This window comes from Capsella rubella, unplaced genomic scaffold, assembly GCF_000375325.1.
Source record: "Capsella rubella cultivar Monte Gargano unplaced genomic scaffold, Caprub1_0 scaffold_3, whole genome shotgun sequence".
NCBI classification, from domain to species: Eukaryota; Viridiplantae; Streptophyta; class Magnoliopsida; order Brassicales; family Brassicaceae; genus Capsella; species Capsella rubella.
The window spans coordinates 10,906,001-10,920,735 of NW_006238921.1; the positions used below are offsets into that span (position 1 = coordinate 10,906,001).

The window sequence follows — 14,735 nt, forward strand, 5'->3', positions numbered from 1 at the left end:
AAAAAAATCAACAACCCCAAACTAGATTAACAAATCGAAAACACCTAAATCGACAAACATCCAAGCGGATCTAACATAAAATACCCAAAGAATCATTGATTTTGACTTACCCAGAATCAAGTTGTCCTTAGTTGTACTCGACGAACTGCTTGTGATATTTGGATTTTTCAAACACTTAGTATTTGAGAGTTTTATGATTTTTCAATCGATGAGGAAGACAAAAGGGTGAAAGATCCGATGGATATCCAAAAGTGAAATGGGTTTTCGGATTTTATGTGGTTGGATCTGTAATTTTTAGGTTTAGTAAGGGTGTGTAGGTATTTACACCCATTTTTCGATTTTTTTAAGTAAATTAATTATTTTTTCCTTTGGTCAAACCCTTATTAGAATAAAGATATAGGTCAAAGGGCATCAAAGATTTTGGTCCCAAGGAAATGGGGTAGTGAGAATAAGTGGACGTTTTTGTGATTGAAGTTAGACCGAAAGGAGCCATTGAGATTTTAATCCTATTATAGTCAATATAAAATCCAAGGTTACTAAAAACATAATAAATTCATGTGGAATATATTTTTTTGGGAAAAATGCCGTAAAAATCCTGGAGAGTACGATTTCGTTGATTTAAATCCCGAACTCTCCAACTGTTGATTTAAATCACAAACTTTATGTTGACTCTCTCTTTAATATGAAACTTTAGTTGACTTTGCCAATTTAGGCACATCTTTAAAACACCAAACGGAGCAATTAAACGAAATTAGATGTCGTTAACGAAATCCGTCAAATATGAAATATAACCGTTTTTAACATAACCCAAACACTTAATCGATTCAACTTTCTGTTAAGTGTTTTGGGGAAAAAGTTGAATCGATTAAGTGTTTGGGTTATGTTAAAACGGTTTCATTTTGTATTTGACGGATTTCGTTAATGACATTCAAACCCGTTTAATTGCTCCGTTTGGCGATTTAACGATGTGCCTAAATTGGCAAAGTCAATTAAAGTTTCATATTAAAGAGAGAGTAAACAAAAAGTTTGTGATTTAAATCAACAGTTGGAAAGTTCGGGATTTAAACCAACGAAATCGTACGCTCCAGGATTTTTATGGCATTTTTCCCATATTTTTTTGGTCAAAAGACACAATATTTTAGTCCCTAATATATAATGCAACATTTTAAATACTTTTATTTATATTTATAATGTTGTTTAGTGGATCTTGAAGTAAAACTCAATAACATATGTATGATGTTGACTAATTAAGCTCAATAATCATTATTATCTATAGTATGAGCTGGTTTATAAATTCGATTGACTAGATAAACAAAATCAATGGACAAAACCAATTGGTTGGCATTTCAACTTGTGTGCAACTTAAATCGGAGCGACTAGGCTAATCAAATAATTGTAAGGCTTACTCATACATTGAAAATTGTGAAAAGACTATCGAGTTTATCACAAAGCTTATGTTTTATGTTAGCAAGTTTCTCGATTTACAAACTAAGATTGACTATCTCCGACGACAATGAGTGTGTGTGTTAGTTTAAAACTTTTCTCACTCATGTTACGAATCAGACCCATAGAAAATGTGTTTATCTCAATATAACAAGAATAGACAAGAAGGTGATAAAAAAAGAAAAAAAAAACAAAAACAAGAATAGACAAGAATAAATTCTAAGATCATACTAATGACTGTAATACACAAAACATATTGTAAATTTGAATGCAATTTCGAGATTCTACAACAAGAGTCTCCTACGCTCATCACAAACGTAATATGATTATACACATCCATGATCGACATTAATACTTTCTATGTCGACCACTCTGCTTTCTATAGCCCCTAGGCTACAACATCTTTATAGTTTTCCATACAACTTTTGAAGCATGGTTTCTTTTGGGGAACCAATGAGAAGCAGCGTATGGACTGCCTTCTCCATGGCAAGAGAAAGAGCAGCCTCAACCAACTCTGATGCAGTGGCTGTGTGGTGATCTAAGGTTATACAATATAGATTGGTATGTATGCATGAGAAGCGTAATAACGAGCCATTATATAAATGTTCAATAAAGCGTTTTTTCTTTAGTTATAGGTTTACTAGTCCTTGTCAATGGTATAAATCTTCAAAATATATTTAGAAGTTTGGAATGAAAGATGGAGGATAAAGAACTCAACTCTATTGCAAAACAATACTTAAACAAGGCACGTGTTATGCAAAACAATACTTCAACAAGCAAGTTGAAAATTTATAATAGCTAAATTTCTTAGAGCAACAAAATTGTACAACAAAACTTTATATAAATTATACAACTCAACTCGCCATTAAAATACTTACCCAAAGTGTGAAGAAGAACTTATGACGGCTCTCGAAGGCGACTCTAGGGTTTTGGGGACGAGTGAAAAGGATGTGTCGATGGTGGATGTGGGAGATTGTGGTCGACCTCCGGGTGATCCACCGGATAACCAGCGGTCGTGGGCGAAGATGGTGGCAGCCGGTGGTTCGAATGGTATGCCGAATCCGGAGGGTATTTTTGATGCAAAGTTTGTGAAGGAGAGGTTGTGTGTGGAGTTTCCGGATGGGAAGGCTGGTGAACCTGTTGTCACGGTTGGGGCAGAGGTGTTGGAGGTTATGAATGGGTTGTGGCGGAGGTGTATGATTGTTAAGGTTTTAGGGCGTAGTGTTTCGGTCTCGGTGTTGAGCAGAAGATTGCGTGATTTGTGGAAACCGGCGGGGGCGATGCACGTGATGGATCTTCCACGTCAATTCTTCATGATTCGTTTTGAGAAGGAAGAGGAATACATGGCGGCTCTTACAGGAGGACCATGGAGGGTCTTTGGGAGTTGCCTTCTTACTCAAGCATGGTCTCCATCATTTGATCCGTTAAGAGATGAGATCACAACGACACCGGTTTGGATCAGATTATCGAATCTGCCTGTGAATTTCTATCATCAATTTATTTTGATGGGTATCGCGGAAGGTTTGGGGACGCCGATTAAAGTGGATCTTACCACGTTACAGTTTGAGCGAGCTCGTTTTGCCCGAATATGTGTGGAGGTTGATTTGAAAAATCCGCTAAAAGGTACAATATTGATTAATGGAGAGAGGTACTTTGTGTCTTATGAGGGGTTGACGACTATTTGTTCGAAGTGTGGGATGTACGGTCATCTCGTCCATGCATGCCCCCTAGTTGTGAAGGAGAATGTTTCTGTCCATGCCCAAGTGGTATCGGGTGGAGTAGTGAGTGAGGTTAGTTCGATGGATGATGGGTTTGCAGTGGTTCGAGATAGGGAGAGGCGAACTAAACCACGGGAGGAGAAGAGTAACACGACCGTCGGAGTTCGGGGCGGTTCTCAGAATCGTAATCTTCGGGAAATCCCGGTGACTAAGGTTATTAGGAATATTTCCATTTCTAATAAGTTTGGTAGCTTGGGGGTGAGGAGATCTCGGGTGATGTAAGGGAAGTGGCTGATTCACGGGAGGAGAATAAGGAGAATGAGATTCTCTCAGATTCTTTGAATAATGGGAAGGGTGTGATGGTAGAGAAGGAAAGTGTTTTCGGCGGGAAGCGCATAGAGGCAAACAAAGATTTTGGTGGTGTGTTTAAAGGGACACGGGCTGGTCTGGGAATTGCTATAGGACCTAATGGGCCTAAGAACGTGGGAGTTAAGCCCAAAAGTAGAGGAGGCAGGCCGATGCGAGGTTTGGTTTTTGGCCCAAGCAAGGGTGAGGTGGAGCTATCTGTGTCGGGGAAGAGGTTGCGGATGGAGAAGGAGAGTGATGGCCGACCGGGAGGAGCTTTTGTTAATGATGGTGACAAGGCGAGGGGGCTGGATACTAAGGCCTGCTCTGGTAATGTGGGGGCTATGCATCAGTTGGGTGTCGAGTTGGGTAACAGGGAGCTTGTTATGCACATTAATTCTCCTGCGTTGGCTGAGGAGGGAACGAGAGCATAACGTTTGTCCCCGGGAATTCATATATCCTTTTTGATATTATCAATGACGATCAATTGCTTATTTTGGAATTGCCGGGGGGCGAACAAACCAAATTTCCGAAGATCAATCCGTTATATCCTGAAAAGATATAACACGGATGTGCTAGCTCTGTTTGAAACACATGCAGGAGGTGACAGAGCGCGTCAGATTTGTCAAGGGCTGGGGTTTGGTAACTCTTTCAGGGTGGATGCTGTTGGCCAAAGTGGAGGTTTGTGGCTGTTGTGGCGGTCTGGTATCGGCGATGTGGTGATTGTGAACTCCTCGGACCAATTCATCCATGCCAAAATTGTGAACGGGACGGATAGTCTCCATGTTATTGCGGTGTATGCTGCTCCGTCTGCTACTAGGCGAAGTGGGCTGTGGGACCAACTTCGAGATGAGATACATAACATTACAGAACCGGTGTTTGTGGGTGGAGATTTCAACACCATTGTAAGGATTGATGAAAGAGCGGGTGGGAATGGAAGGTTATCTGCGGATTCCATTGCATTTGGTGATTGGATTAATGAGCTTTGTCTCATTGATATGGGGTTCAAGGGAAATAAATTTACCTGGCGTAGGGGGCGTGTGGCGATGAATTTTGTAGCTAAAAGACTGGACCGAGTACTCTGTTCTGCTCATGCGAGGTTGAAGTGGCAGGAGGCTTCAGTTACTCACCTTCCTTTCTTGTCCTCGGATCATTCCCCTCTTTATATCCAATTGTGCCCCGATAGTAAAAGAGATCCGAGTAGACGGCCTTTCCGTTTTGAGGCAGCGTGGCTTCAACATGCAAGCTTTAAAGAGCTCTTGGTACAGTCCTGGGATAATGGTTTATCGACTATTCAGGCGCTGGATAAACTTAGAGAGTGTTTAAAACGTTGGAACAAAGAGGTTTTTGGAGATGTGCAAAAACGTAAGGAGAAACTGGTTAGTGAGATTAAATTGGTTCAAGACAGATTGGAAATTTGTCAAAGTGATGATCTTCTAAAGCGAGAGGAAGAGCTGACAAAGGAATTTGATATTGTGTTAGAACAAGAGGAATTGATTTGGTTTCAGAAATCAAGAGAGAAGTGGATTGCCTTTGGGGACCGTAATACTAAGTACTTTCACACCTCCACTATAATCCGGCGACGGCGAAATAGGATTGAGATGCTGAAGAGTGATGAGGGAAGGTGGATTTCGGATTTGGTAGAGCTTGAGAACCTTGCTGTAAGATACTATAAGCGGTTGTACTCCTTGGAGGATGTGGATGAGGTTGTTACAACATTGAATCCGCATGGCTTCCCGAGGTTGTCAATGGATGAAGTTGTAGCCCTGAACGCTCCTTTTGCGGGCAAAGAAGTGGAGGATGCGATTCGTGGTATGGGTAGGTTTAAAGCCCCGGGTCCGGATGGTTTTCAACCGGTCTTCTACCAAGACTGTTGGGAGGTGGTGAGTGAGTCAGTGAATCGGTTTGTGTTATCGTTCTTTGCCACTGGCCAACTACCTCAGGGAGCAAATGATGTGTTGGTTGTTCTCATCCCGAAAATAGGCAAGCCAGAGATGATCTCTCAGTTCCGGCCTATAAGTTTATGTAATGTGTTGTTTAAAACAATTACTAAAACTTTAGTTAACCGGCTGAAAAAAGTCATGCCTAAGCTAATTGGCCCGGCACAGTCTAGTTTTATCCCGGGACGCTTAAGCACAGATAATATTATAGTGGTGCAAGAGGCAGTTCATTCAATGAGGAGGAAAAAGGGTCGGAAAGGGTGGATGTTGCTTAAGTTGGATTTGGAAAAAGCATATGATCGAATAAGATGGGACTTTTTAGAAGATACTCTCAAGGCGGTGAACTTACCGGAGACGTGGATAACGTGGATCATGCAATGTGTCACGGGTCCGGCAATGACGGTGTTATGGAACGGGGAGAAGACGAATGCTTTTAGTCCGCAGAGGGGTTTAAGACAGGGGGATCCCTTGTCACCTTACTTGTTTGTTCTGTGCATGGAGCGGTTGTGTCATCAAATCGACCTTGCTGTTGGTTCAAAAGAGTGGAAGCCGATTAGTTTGTCTCGGGGTGGGCCGAAACTCTCTCACATATGCTTCGCGGATGATCTCATCCTTTTTGCTGAAGCGTCGGTCTCGCAAATTCGAGTTATTAGAAGGGTCCTTGAGAGGTTCTGTAATGCATCAGGACAGAAAGTTAGTTTGGAAAAATCTAAAATTTTCTTTTCCAACAACGTTCATCGGGATTTGGAGAAGCTAATCACAGATGAGAGTGGGATTAAGTTAACGCGGGACTTGGGCAAGTATTTTGGCATGCCGGTGCTGCATAAAAGACTGAATAAGGAAACATTTGGGGATATTTTGGAACGCGTTACCTCACGCCTCTCAGGTTGGAAAGAGCAAGTTTTGAGCCTTGCGGGTCGGGTGACGTTAACGAAGGCAGTACTTTTATCGATTCCAATTCATTCTATGAGTACCATTGCTTTACCTAAGGCGACTCTAGATGGGTTGGAGAAAGTCTCACGGAATTTTCTGTGGGGAGGAACTATGGAGAAACGACGACAACACCTTATTGCGTGGCAGCGAGTTTGTTTACCAAAACATGAAGGGGGTCTTGGTATTAGATCAGCAAAGAAAATGAATAAAGCTCTCTTGTCAAAAGTAGGGTGGCGCCTTTTGAATGATAAAACTAGCCTTTGGGCCGCTGTCTTGCGAAGCAAGTATAAAATCACGGATGTTCATGATCGCTCGTGGTTAGCTTCGAAGAGTTCTTGGTCGTCTACATGGAGAAGTATAACCTTGGCTGCTCAAGAGGTGATTCTACAAGGGATTAGTTGGGTGGTGGGAGATGGTAAGAGTATTCGCTTCTGGGAGGATAAATGGTTATTGAGCCGCCCGCTTCGAGAATATGTGAGAGAACCGCTGCCAGAGGGGTATACGGAAGTGCAAGTGTGTGATCTATGGCGAAATGACACCGGGTGGGAGCTGAGCAGTATTGTTCCCTACGTCTCGGATTCTGTACGGTTGCGTTTAGCTGCTGTGGTGGTTGATACAGTGACGGGAGTGCAAGATCGTTTGTCTTGGGGTGAGGATTCAAATGGGTCGTTTTCAGTCCGGTCGGCTTATGGTCTTATTACGCAGGATGATACGCCCCGTCAATACTTAGGCTTGTTGTTCTCTCGGGTTTGGAGAGTTGTGGCCCCCGAAAGAGTGAATGTGTTCTTATGGCAAGGCGTGCATCAAGTTATCATGACAAATATGGAGAGGAGACGTCGACATCTTTCGGATAGTGGTATTTGTCAAGTATGTAAGTGTGGTGAAGAGTCTATTATTCATGTACTCCGTGACTGTCCAGCGATGTCGGGGGTTTGGAATAGAATTGTACCAAGACAGCTTATAGGTACCTTCTTTACATTGTCTTTACTTGAATGGTTATATGCGAACTTGGGAGATATGCATGATGTTGGTGGTTGTTCATGGTCCACAATGTTCTCGATGGCGGTTTGGTGGGGATGGAAGTGGCGCTGTGGCAATGTATTTGGAGGGAATGGTCAATGCCGGGACCGGGTGCAGTTTATTAAGGATCTTGCGTTGGAGGTTTTTAAGGCTCATCGTACGGGGTTGGGCACAGCGAGAGAGGTCCGTAGAGTGGAAAGGCTAATCTCTTGGGCTCGACCAAATGAGGGGTGGGTGAAGTTGAACACGGATGGCGCTTCTAGAGGTAATCCCGGTCTTGCCTCAGCCGGAGGGGTGTTACGGGACAGTAATGGGGAGTGGTGTCGAGGTTTTGCGTTTAATATAGGTATTTGTTCGGCGCCTCTTGCGGAGCTATGGGGAGTGTACTATGGGCTTTACATGGCCTGGGAGTGTGGGATGAACCGGGTGGAGTTGGAGGTGGACTCGGAGTTGGTTGTGGGTTTTCTTACGACAGGGATAAGTGACTCGAATCCGTTGTCGTTCCTAATACGTCTGTGCTATGGCTTTCTTTCTAGGGACTGGTTGGTCCGTATTTCGCATGTGTATAGAGAAGCTAATCGTCTCTCCGATGGTTTAGCTAACTATGCTTTCTCTTTACCTTTAGGTTTTTATTATCTTGATGCTTGTTCGGAGAGTGTTCGATTAGAGTTGATAGCGGATGCTAATGGGTCGACGTACCCTCGTCAAGTTCGGTTGTAATTTTTATTTTATTTTGAATAAAGTGTAGGAGACTTTTGTCTCCTGCCTCCTACCAAAAAAAAAACTTTATATAAATTGAACAAAAAGCTGAGAGAACTAATTAAACCAAACTTGTTTCCAAAACTAAATAGGGTATGTCCCAAAATTGGATTTGTATAGTAGCAACAAGTGAATGAGAGAAACTGAGTTTCAAGATCTACGGACAACAGCAGTGGCAAAATAAGGATGGTGTGTGAACTCAAACGACACCTTAAGCGAACGGTCCTGACAGAAAAGGTTCACAGCAACAATATTGCGTTCTGCGACTTTCTCTAATCCCCTTACTTCAGCCAATTTATCAGGATCGTTAGCGTAACCAACTTTTATGTCCTTAGCGATCTTTTGAGCATCGTGAAAGTACTCATACATCGGAAGATACTGCATCAAAAGTAATGGATACAACTCTTTTCACATGTTCACATGGAGACAACAACGTAAATTATACATGTACACAGTCATCACTCATCACTAGAAGATAGTGAACGTTACCTATGTTATTATGTGCTCAAAGAAGATTGGGATCTCAAAACATTTTGTGTTTATTTATCAACCAAGTTATTGCTTTTAATCGGATAGTTAAAATGATAAATCTACAATGGACATATTCTAAATGTATAGTAAATCCTTATTAACCAAGTTTACACTACTTGATTCACGAATCATCCGGCCCATTTTTTACATGTATACTTCAGCCATCAGGTATTAGATTTAGATAGCTGAAATACCCATATCCAACCTTTACCTACTATTACACGCCTACTTCTATAATTCATCTAACAAAGTAAATAAAGTTAAGCATAAGAAAAAAGTTGTATAGAGGACACTTACGTCAAGACGAGCATGAGATGTAGATTCTGAGAATGATTCATATGCGTCATATTCGGGAAGCGATGCCTTCTGGAGGAGTTCAAAATGCTGGATAAATTTCTGCATGTTGAGGAAAATGGGAAATCGAAGTCATACACCGGAAGTGATATCACCCTGACCTATTACTAAAGCTGAGAGTTTGCATCTTACACCTTAATTCCACAACTAAGTAACAGATAAAGGGACTTATCTTTACCTCATTTTCGGTATTAAATGGCCCTTCAGTCTTTAAACACATCCCTTCATTTCTCAAAGCAGCAATCATCTATGGGTAAATACAATAGGTTTGTTCAGGTTTGAAGTACTTGATAACATCAAAGGAGCTTAAAAGCAAGATATTGAAAACAGAAAGTACCACTGCGAGGCCTTGTGCAAGGGATGTCTGACATTGGAGAAACAATACCCATAGACTAATCCGATCTTCCCGAACCATGTCCCTAGAATACTCCTTATTCCTCTTTGCTTTTCTTTCCTCTGACACAGATGATGACACATAAGTGTATTATACACAGATACAAATACGTTGTGCAGTTATGCCAAACCAATTATTGTACAGATGGTTCATCTCTGAAACACTAGGATACCACAAAAAAAACAATGGGTAAATGAATGCTTACCAGTGTTGACAATGATTAAGACCCTGAAACGTGCTCTTTCAGCAAGCTTCCAGAGTATAATATACATGTACCAGTATACCATGCAATATTCACTTGAAGAGTAGAGGTCTAGGTCAAACCCCAGCATGAGAAAGCGAATGGCCACCCAGTTAATTTGCTCATCTAACCAACCATATATATGATTTAAAATGATGAGAGACTTATCCTGAAAGGTACATAGATGCAAGTTAAGACAATATTTGATATCTGCTTATCAATAGATCCAAAAAATTTGGAAGGAGAAAAACAAAATTTGTAGGAATTTAGACTACTGGTTTGTTCCTGCTTCAAACAATGAATAAACAGCCGTCAACTAGATTCAGATAGAGGTTTGATCAAATGGACCTGGCGTCTTTGCAAGGAACAGTGATGGTAGTAAACCTACCCCATTTTTCGATGCTCGTGATGAATCACCCTGCATCATTTGACCAACAGTAATCCCCATCTGCCAAACAAAGTACCATAACTGAATGAGATCTTGCCAAAAAAACCCAAATCATTATGCACAAAATTTTAGGGTAAGCTTGCTTACATATAGCTAAGTAAAGAATAATACAGTTCCAACAAAGGCACAAATGGTATAACCTGCACATGGAATACTCTCCAGTCGTTTAAGATTTTCCCAAGCTTACGCCTCTGCCATGGGGTATTAGCACAGAGAATTTTAAGTAGATTAATCATCAACTGCACCACAAAATGAGATCAGAGATCAGATAGAGATTTTTGAGGAAAAATTCAGCTAAATATATAAATGATCCATTTATTACTTATCAGGATCCAGATGCTAGGACAAACACAAAACACTAAGACGTTAAGTTCAAGTATTCTGATCAAACTCTACAAAACCAGTATTTTTTATATAATAAAAGTCTTCTTAATGAATGCAAATTACTTACATCGCTCATGCCAAAATTCTCTGATATTGCGGCTTACAAGGCAAACACCAAATATTAAACAAAACCAATGAAAAAATATTCTTTTCAAGGTTTTACCAAGTTTCAAACCCTTGTCAAGGAATTTGGCCATCTATTTGTCTTAGTCTAATTAATAACTAATACAAACCAGAGATTTTTAGAGAGTAACTCACTAGGAAAAATAAAGAGTTACCTCAGACAAGTTTGTAGATAAAAAAATGAACCCAATGTATTTTTCTAATAAAGCACCTGATTAAGTTGAAGAATGTACTCATTCATATGAAGGCCATGGTTTTTCGAGACATCCAACGCAAGAGATCTGGCACATATAGTCAAAAAGGTATCACGGCCGTAAAGTTTTCCATCTTGCACAAGGAGAAGCTGTAGAACAAGATAGAATTTTGAGTATATAAGATAAGGCATTATGCTAGCTTTTATTTTTGGGCAAACATGCATTATGCAAAACAAGAATAAAATGGTCTATGGGTGCTCGAAAGCACAGAGCTGCAAGATATTGATGTATTCAGTTAAAAGTAAGGCACCTGAAGATGAGCCCTAGCAACCAAATCAGGACGAGAATTTTGAAACTGAATCACAAACTGCAAGACGTGATCTAAATCTGGTTCCAATGAGAATACACAGATCTGATCCAGATTGTGAAGAAGTTTCACATAATAGTCAATAGCCTGGAGAAGCAAAATTTGAAGAAAAAAAAGTTAATAACCAAAAGTTATTTCAGCCTATCTCTCTCTATCTCTCTATGTCAGTGTGTGTATATATAGACACACAATATATTATGAATACCGAATTTGAAAGTTCCAACCTTTTTCCAAGAAAGAAGTTTAATAGCACGCGGTGGGGTTGGAGCTGATAATCTTTTGTTTAAAGTAGGATCAAATCCAATTGGGGAACGACCAGAAGCAGTTGTACTTTCTTCTATCCCGTTTTCGCCATTTTCAACAATATCTAATCTTAGAAATTCCGCAGACTCCAGAACAGAATCTAGCTCTGTTATGCAATAGGCTATGTGTTTCCTTGCCAATTCAAGGCCTCGTCCTTGTGGTCGTTTCATACAATTAATAGCGTGTAGAAAATGCTGAAAATTATTGAGAAAATGTTAAAACAACTAGCAATGTATAAGTGCATAACAGCTACTGAGGTAAGAAAAAATGGCTTAAGAAATAAAATAATATCTACATCGCGATTCACATGTTTGGGGAGTATTTCTAACCATAAATGAGGATAAATAGGTAACGAAAAAGTGGGAAATACACTACTTACAAAATATGACACGAAGAAACATATGTAACTCTGTTTATCACTACCCAGTGTGAGGAAAAGCAACTCAATCATACTCATGTTCTGTGTAGTTCGTTAACCAGACAAATTGAACACTCGAGAAAATACCAAATGTACATCTTAACTATCAATTGTAGTAATTTCTTCTTCAATAAGTAAGATAGAACTTGTGTTCACCGATGGGCACCAGAATACATTATCACAAAGGAATAAACTCAAGAGTATATGATACACCGGTTAACATGACCTCTAAACACTAAAGTTGAGAAAACGAGCAAATAAACAACATTTATCAAAGAAAGAATAAATAAAGCATGAGACCTTACGGAAGCGTATCCGGCATAATAGAGCTTTGCAAAAACTTTCTTCCAGGTGGGGATTAGTTTGTAAAGGTTCCAATTCTGCATCTTTAGGAAAAAAAAAGAAACTTATTGGACTCAGTTTGTGCTGCTGTGGAACAGTGTTACAATTAATGGCCAAAGTTCCAAAGAAAAAAATCAATTGCAATGATCAGCGGACTCTACATATAAATCATTATGCAGCAGAAGACTCAAAGTTATCATATATAGGCGAGAGGGGATGATTTACGTTGTCGTATACTCTTAGAAAGCAGTTGCAGAATATCTAAGTACAATGCATTAGACTGTCTTCAAATTCAAAATCACCATTATATGTGTGAACAATATAGAAATGAAAAGAGGCAACAGAAGAATCTTTAATCCCATCATATGAATACTCTCTTTGTATATCTATTCTGCATGTGTGTGCATGCAAAATAGAAAAGGAAGATATGCAAAGAAAAAAGTACCTTCTAACGCTCTCCTTCTTGTAGCCTTACAAGCACGCAGCTGACGACATATTGTTTCTTCGACCGCATTTAAGAGTAACAAGCCTTTGGCATCTTCATCTCCACTAAACGGAAGTCCATAAGTCATGGTAAAAAGATCCTCTTCCTGTTAATAAGCAGGTAACAGGTGAATCATTCAGTGTAAAATATTCATGACAGCCTTTCTCTAGTCAAGAGAAACTTCTATCCAAAATATATCACAACATATATTCTTAAGTTTTCATCTGCATTTAGCGGTGGGCAATGGTGGAAATTTTCTAAACAAATAAGTACTACCCTCTGCTAATCACCTCAAGATTTAAAAAATAACTGCCTAGACTAGATGAGAACAAATGCAAAGACTTCATCAAGATAGGAGAATAAAGTGAATCCCGTTTTCATCTCTGATGTCACCAAGCACGGAATGTGGCTTCTAAACTAAACTGGGGAAAATTAACATATTAACTCAGATAAGCTTATGGTTACTGACAACTATGAAATGTCAAAATGGGTAAACACCTGCTTTTCTTTATGCCAGAAAACAAAATGTTGGACAGATTAAAAGATCTAAGAAGCAAACATTGGGCACAAACTAAACCATTAATAAAAAAAATACACACAGAAACATTCTTAGTACCGCAAGAGTAAAAGAGGACCAGAAATTGTTAAAAGTTAATTACTTCATTTGTACGTGCATCTGAAACTACAGAAACAACTGCCCTGCAAGTTGATCGGATGACCCTACAATAAGAATGCAATAGAGCCTGTGAAGATGTCCTCTCAGGCCTCAGAACATAGATGCATGAAAACACAGTTTGGGCCAACGAATGACCCATGTGCCATGTTGCCTGCAAAAAGTAGAGAGTTTATAAGAAAGACACAAAAGACACAAATTGTGGATAAAGAAACTCCAAATCGACGATGTTAGCTACATACTATTCTCTTTATCAGAAATTTCAATGAGCAAAGTGATTAATTCTTTACGGAAAAGGAAATATGAGAGGCTATATACTCAAGTTTCCATCTTACAACTCACGTAGTATTATATTAGCACATCTTTAACAGAGATTACCTCGCAAGCCAGAAGATGGTCCATAATGTCAATAATGGATTGCACATTAACAATACTATCAGAGCTTATAGGAACAGGCGCAAAACCACTTTCGATAGCTTCATCTATAGAATAAAAGGTAGATACCATTCCAGAATCCATCTTTGGGTCCATTATCTACAATAAATCAGGAAAATAAATTAAAAATTTAGAGTAGATTGCAACACTAAAACCAATCAGACACAATTTGTGCTACAAGTACTGCAACCTCACAAGCTAAGTATGGAAACAAAAGCTATATTTTGAAGAAATAAGAATTACAGGGGAGATATATTATAAGATTAAAAGGTGTGAAACCTCCAAAGCAGACATTGCAGCAAAAAGATGGAAATTATCTCCATTAATGAGTTGTCCTTCTTGAAGATCTGCAAAAGAAACAAAACTCAAAATCAGAAAAATATCTCCATGAATATACATTTAAGGTAACTTACATAACTTCATCGAGACTCAAACAACTTGATATAATCACATAATACTCAACCATCGAATCAAAAGCATACTATGAACACAACTCTAATTCCTGAGAGAGAGAGAGAGAGAGAGAGAGAGAGAGAGAGAGAGTACCGAAGCAGGCGGCGGAGAGGAGAGGCGAAACATCGGCCCAGACGGAGGTATCACCGGAAGGGATAGAATCGTGATGAATCGAAGACGAGTCTTCGTCACTATGTGGTTGCATCGTTGGTTGTACAGGAACTTGTGAATCGCCCTAGGAGCTCTGTTTTTGCTTCTCTCTCTCGAATCGAAGCGAATCGGTTTTGGGGGGTTTTGCTACTTCTGGTGTGAGTCTCGTCTTTCTCGATTGCACACTTGCCTGGGCCGTTTAGGGTAATTACCGGGTCGGATCCTCTGTGTTTTTTTTTTTCTATGAAAAAAGCTTAAAAATAATTTTTTTTGTTTGAACATT

General features: G+C 39.7%; 2 protein-coding genes across 2 annotated transcripts; one reads left to right on the top strand and one right to left on the bottom strand.

The window, feature by feature from the left end:
* The first annotated feature begins 2,342 nt into the window (after nucleotides 1–2,342).
* LOC17891835 lies at nucleotides 2,343–4,556 on the top strand. Its single transcript, XM_006299819.2, has 4 exons — nucleotides 2,343–3,374; nucleotides 3,428–3,875; nucleotides 4,107–4,446; nucleotides 4,517–4,556. Exons 1-4 carry the CDS (start codon nucleotides 2,343–2,345, stop codon nucleotides 4,554–4,556), a joined length of 1,860 nt encoding a protein of 619 aa, XP_006299881.2.
* Nucleotides 4,557–8,173: 3,617 nt separating this feature from the next.
* On the bottom strand, nucleotides 8,174–14,637 carry LOC17891661 (N-alpha-acetyltransferase 35, NatC auxiliary subunit). The gene is made up of 16 exons (XM_006297009.2): nucleotides 14,396–14,637; nucleotides 14,129–14,196; nucleotides 13,793–13,948; nucleotides 13,401–13,568; nucleotides 12,703–12,847; nucleotides 12,216–12,301; nucleotides 11,419–11,691; nucleotides 11,138–11,281; nucleotides 10,845–10,976; nucleotides 10,267–10,365; nucleotides 10,067–10,126; nucleotides 9,643–9,847; nucleotides 9,381–9,499; nucleotides 9,222–9,290; nucleotides 8,987–9,085; nucleotides 8,174–8,536 (listed from the first exon to the last, which is right to left on the bottom strand). The coding sequence occupies exons 1-16, from the start codon at nucleotides 14,505–14,507 to the stop codon at nucleotides 8,309–8,311; spliced, it is 2,163 nt and encodes a 720-aa protein (XP_006297071.1). The 5' UTR covers nucleotides 14,508–14,637; the 3' UTR covers nucleotides 8,174–8,308.
* Nucleotides 14,638–14,735: the final 98 nt, after the last annotated feature.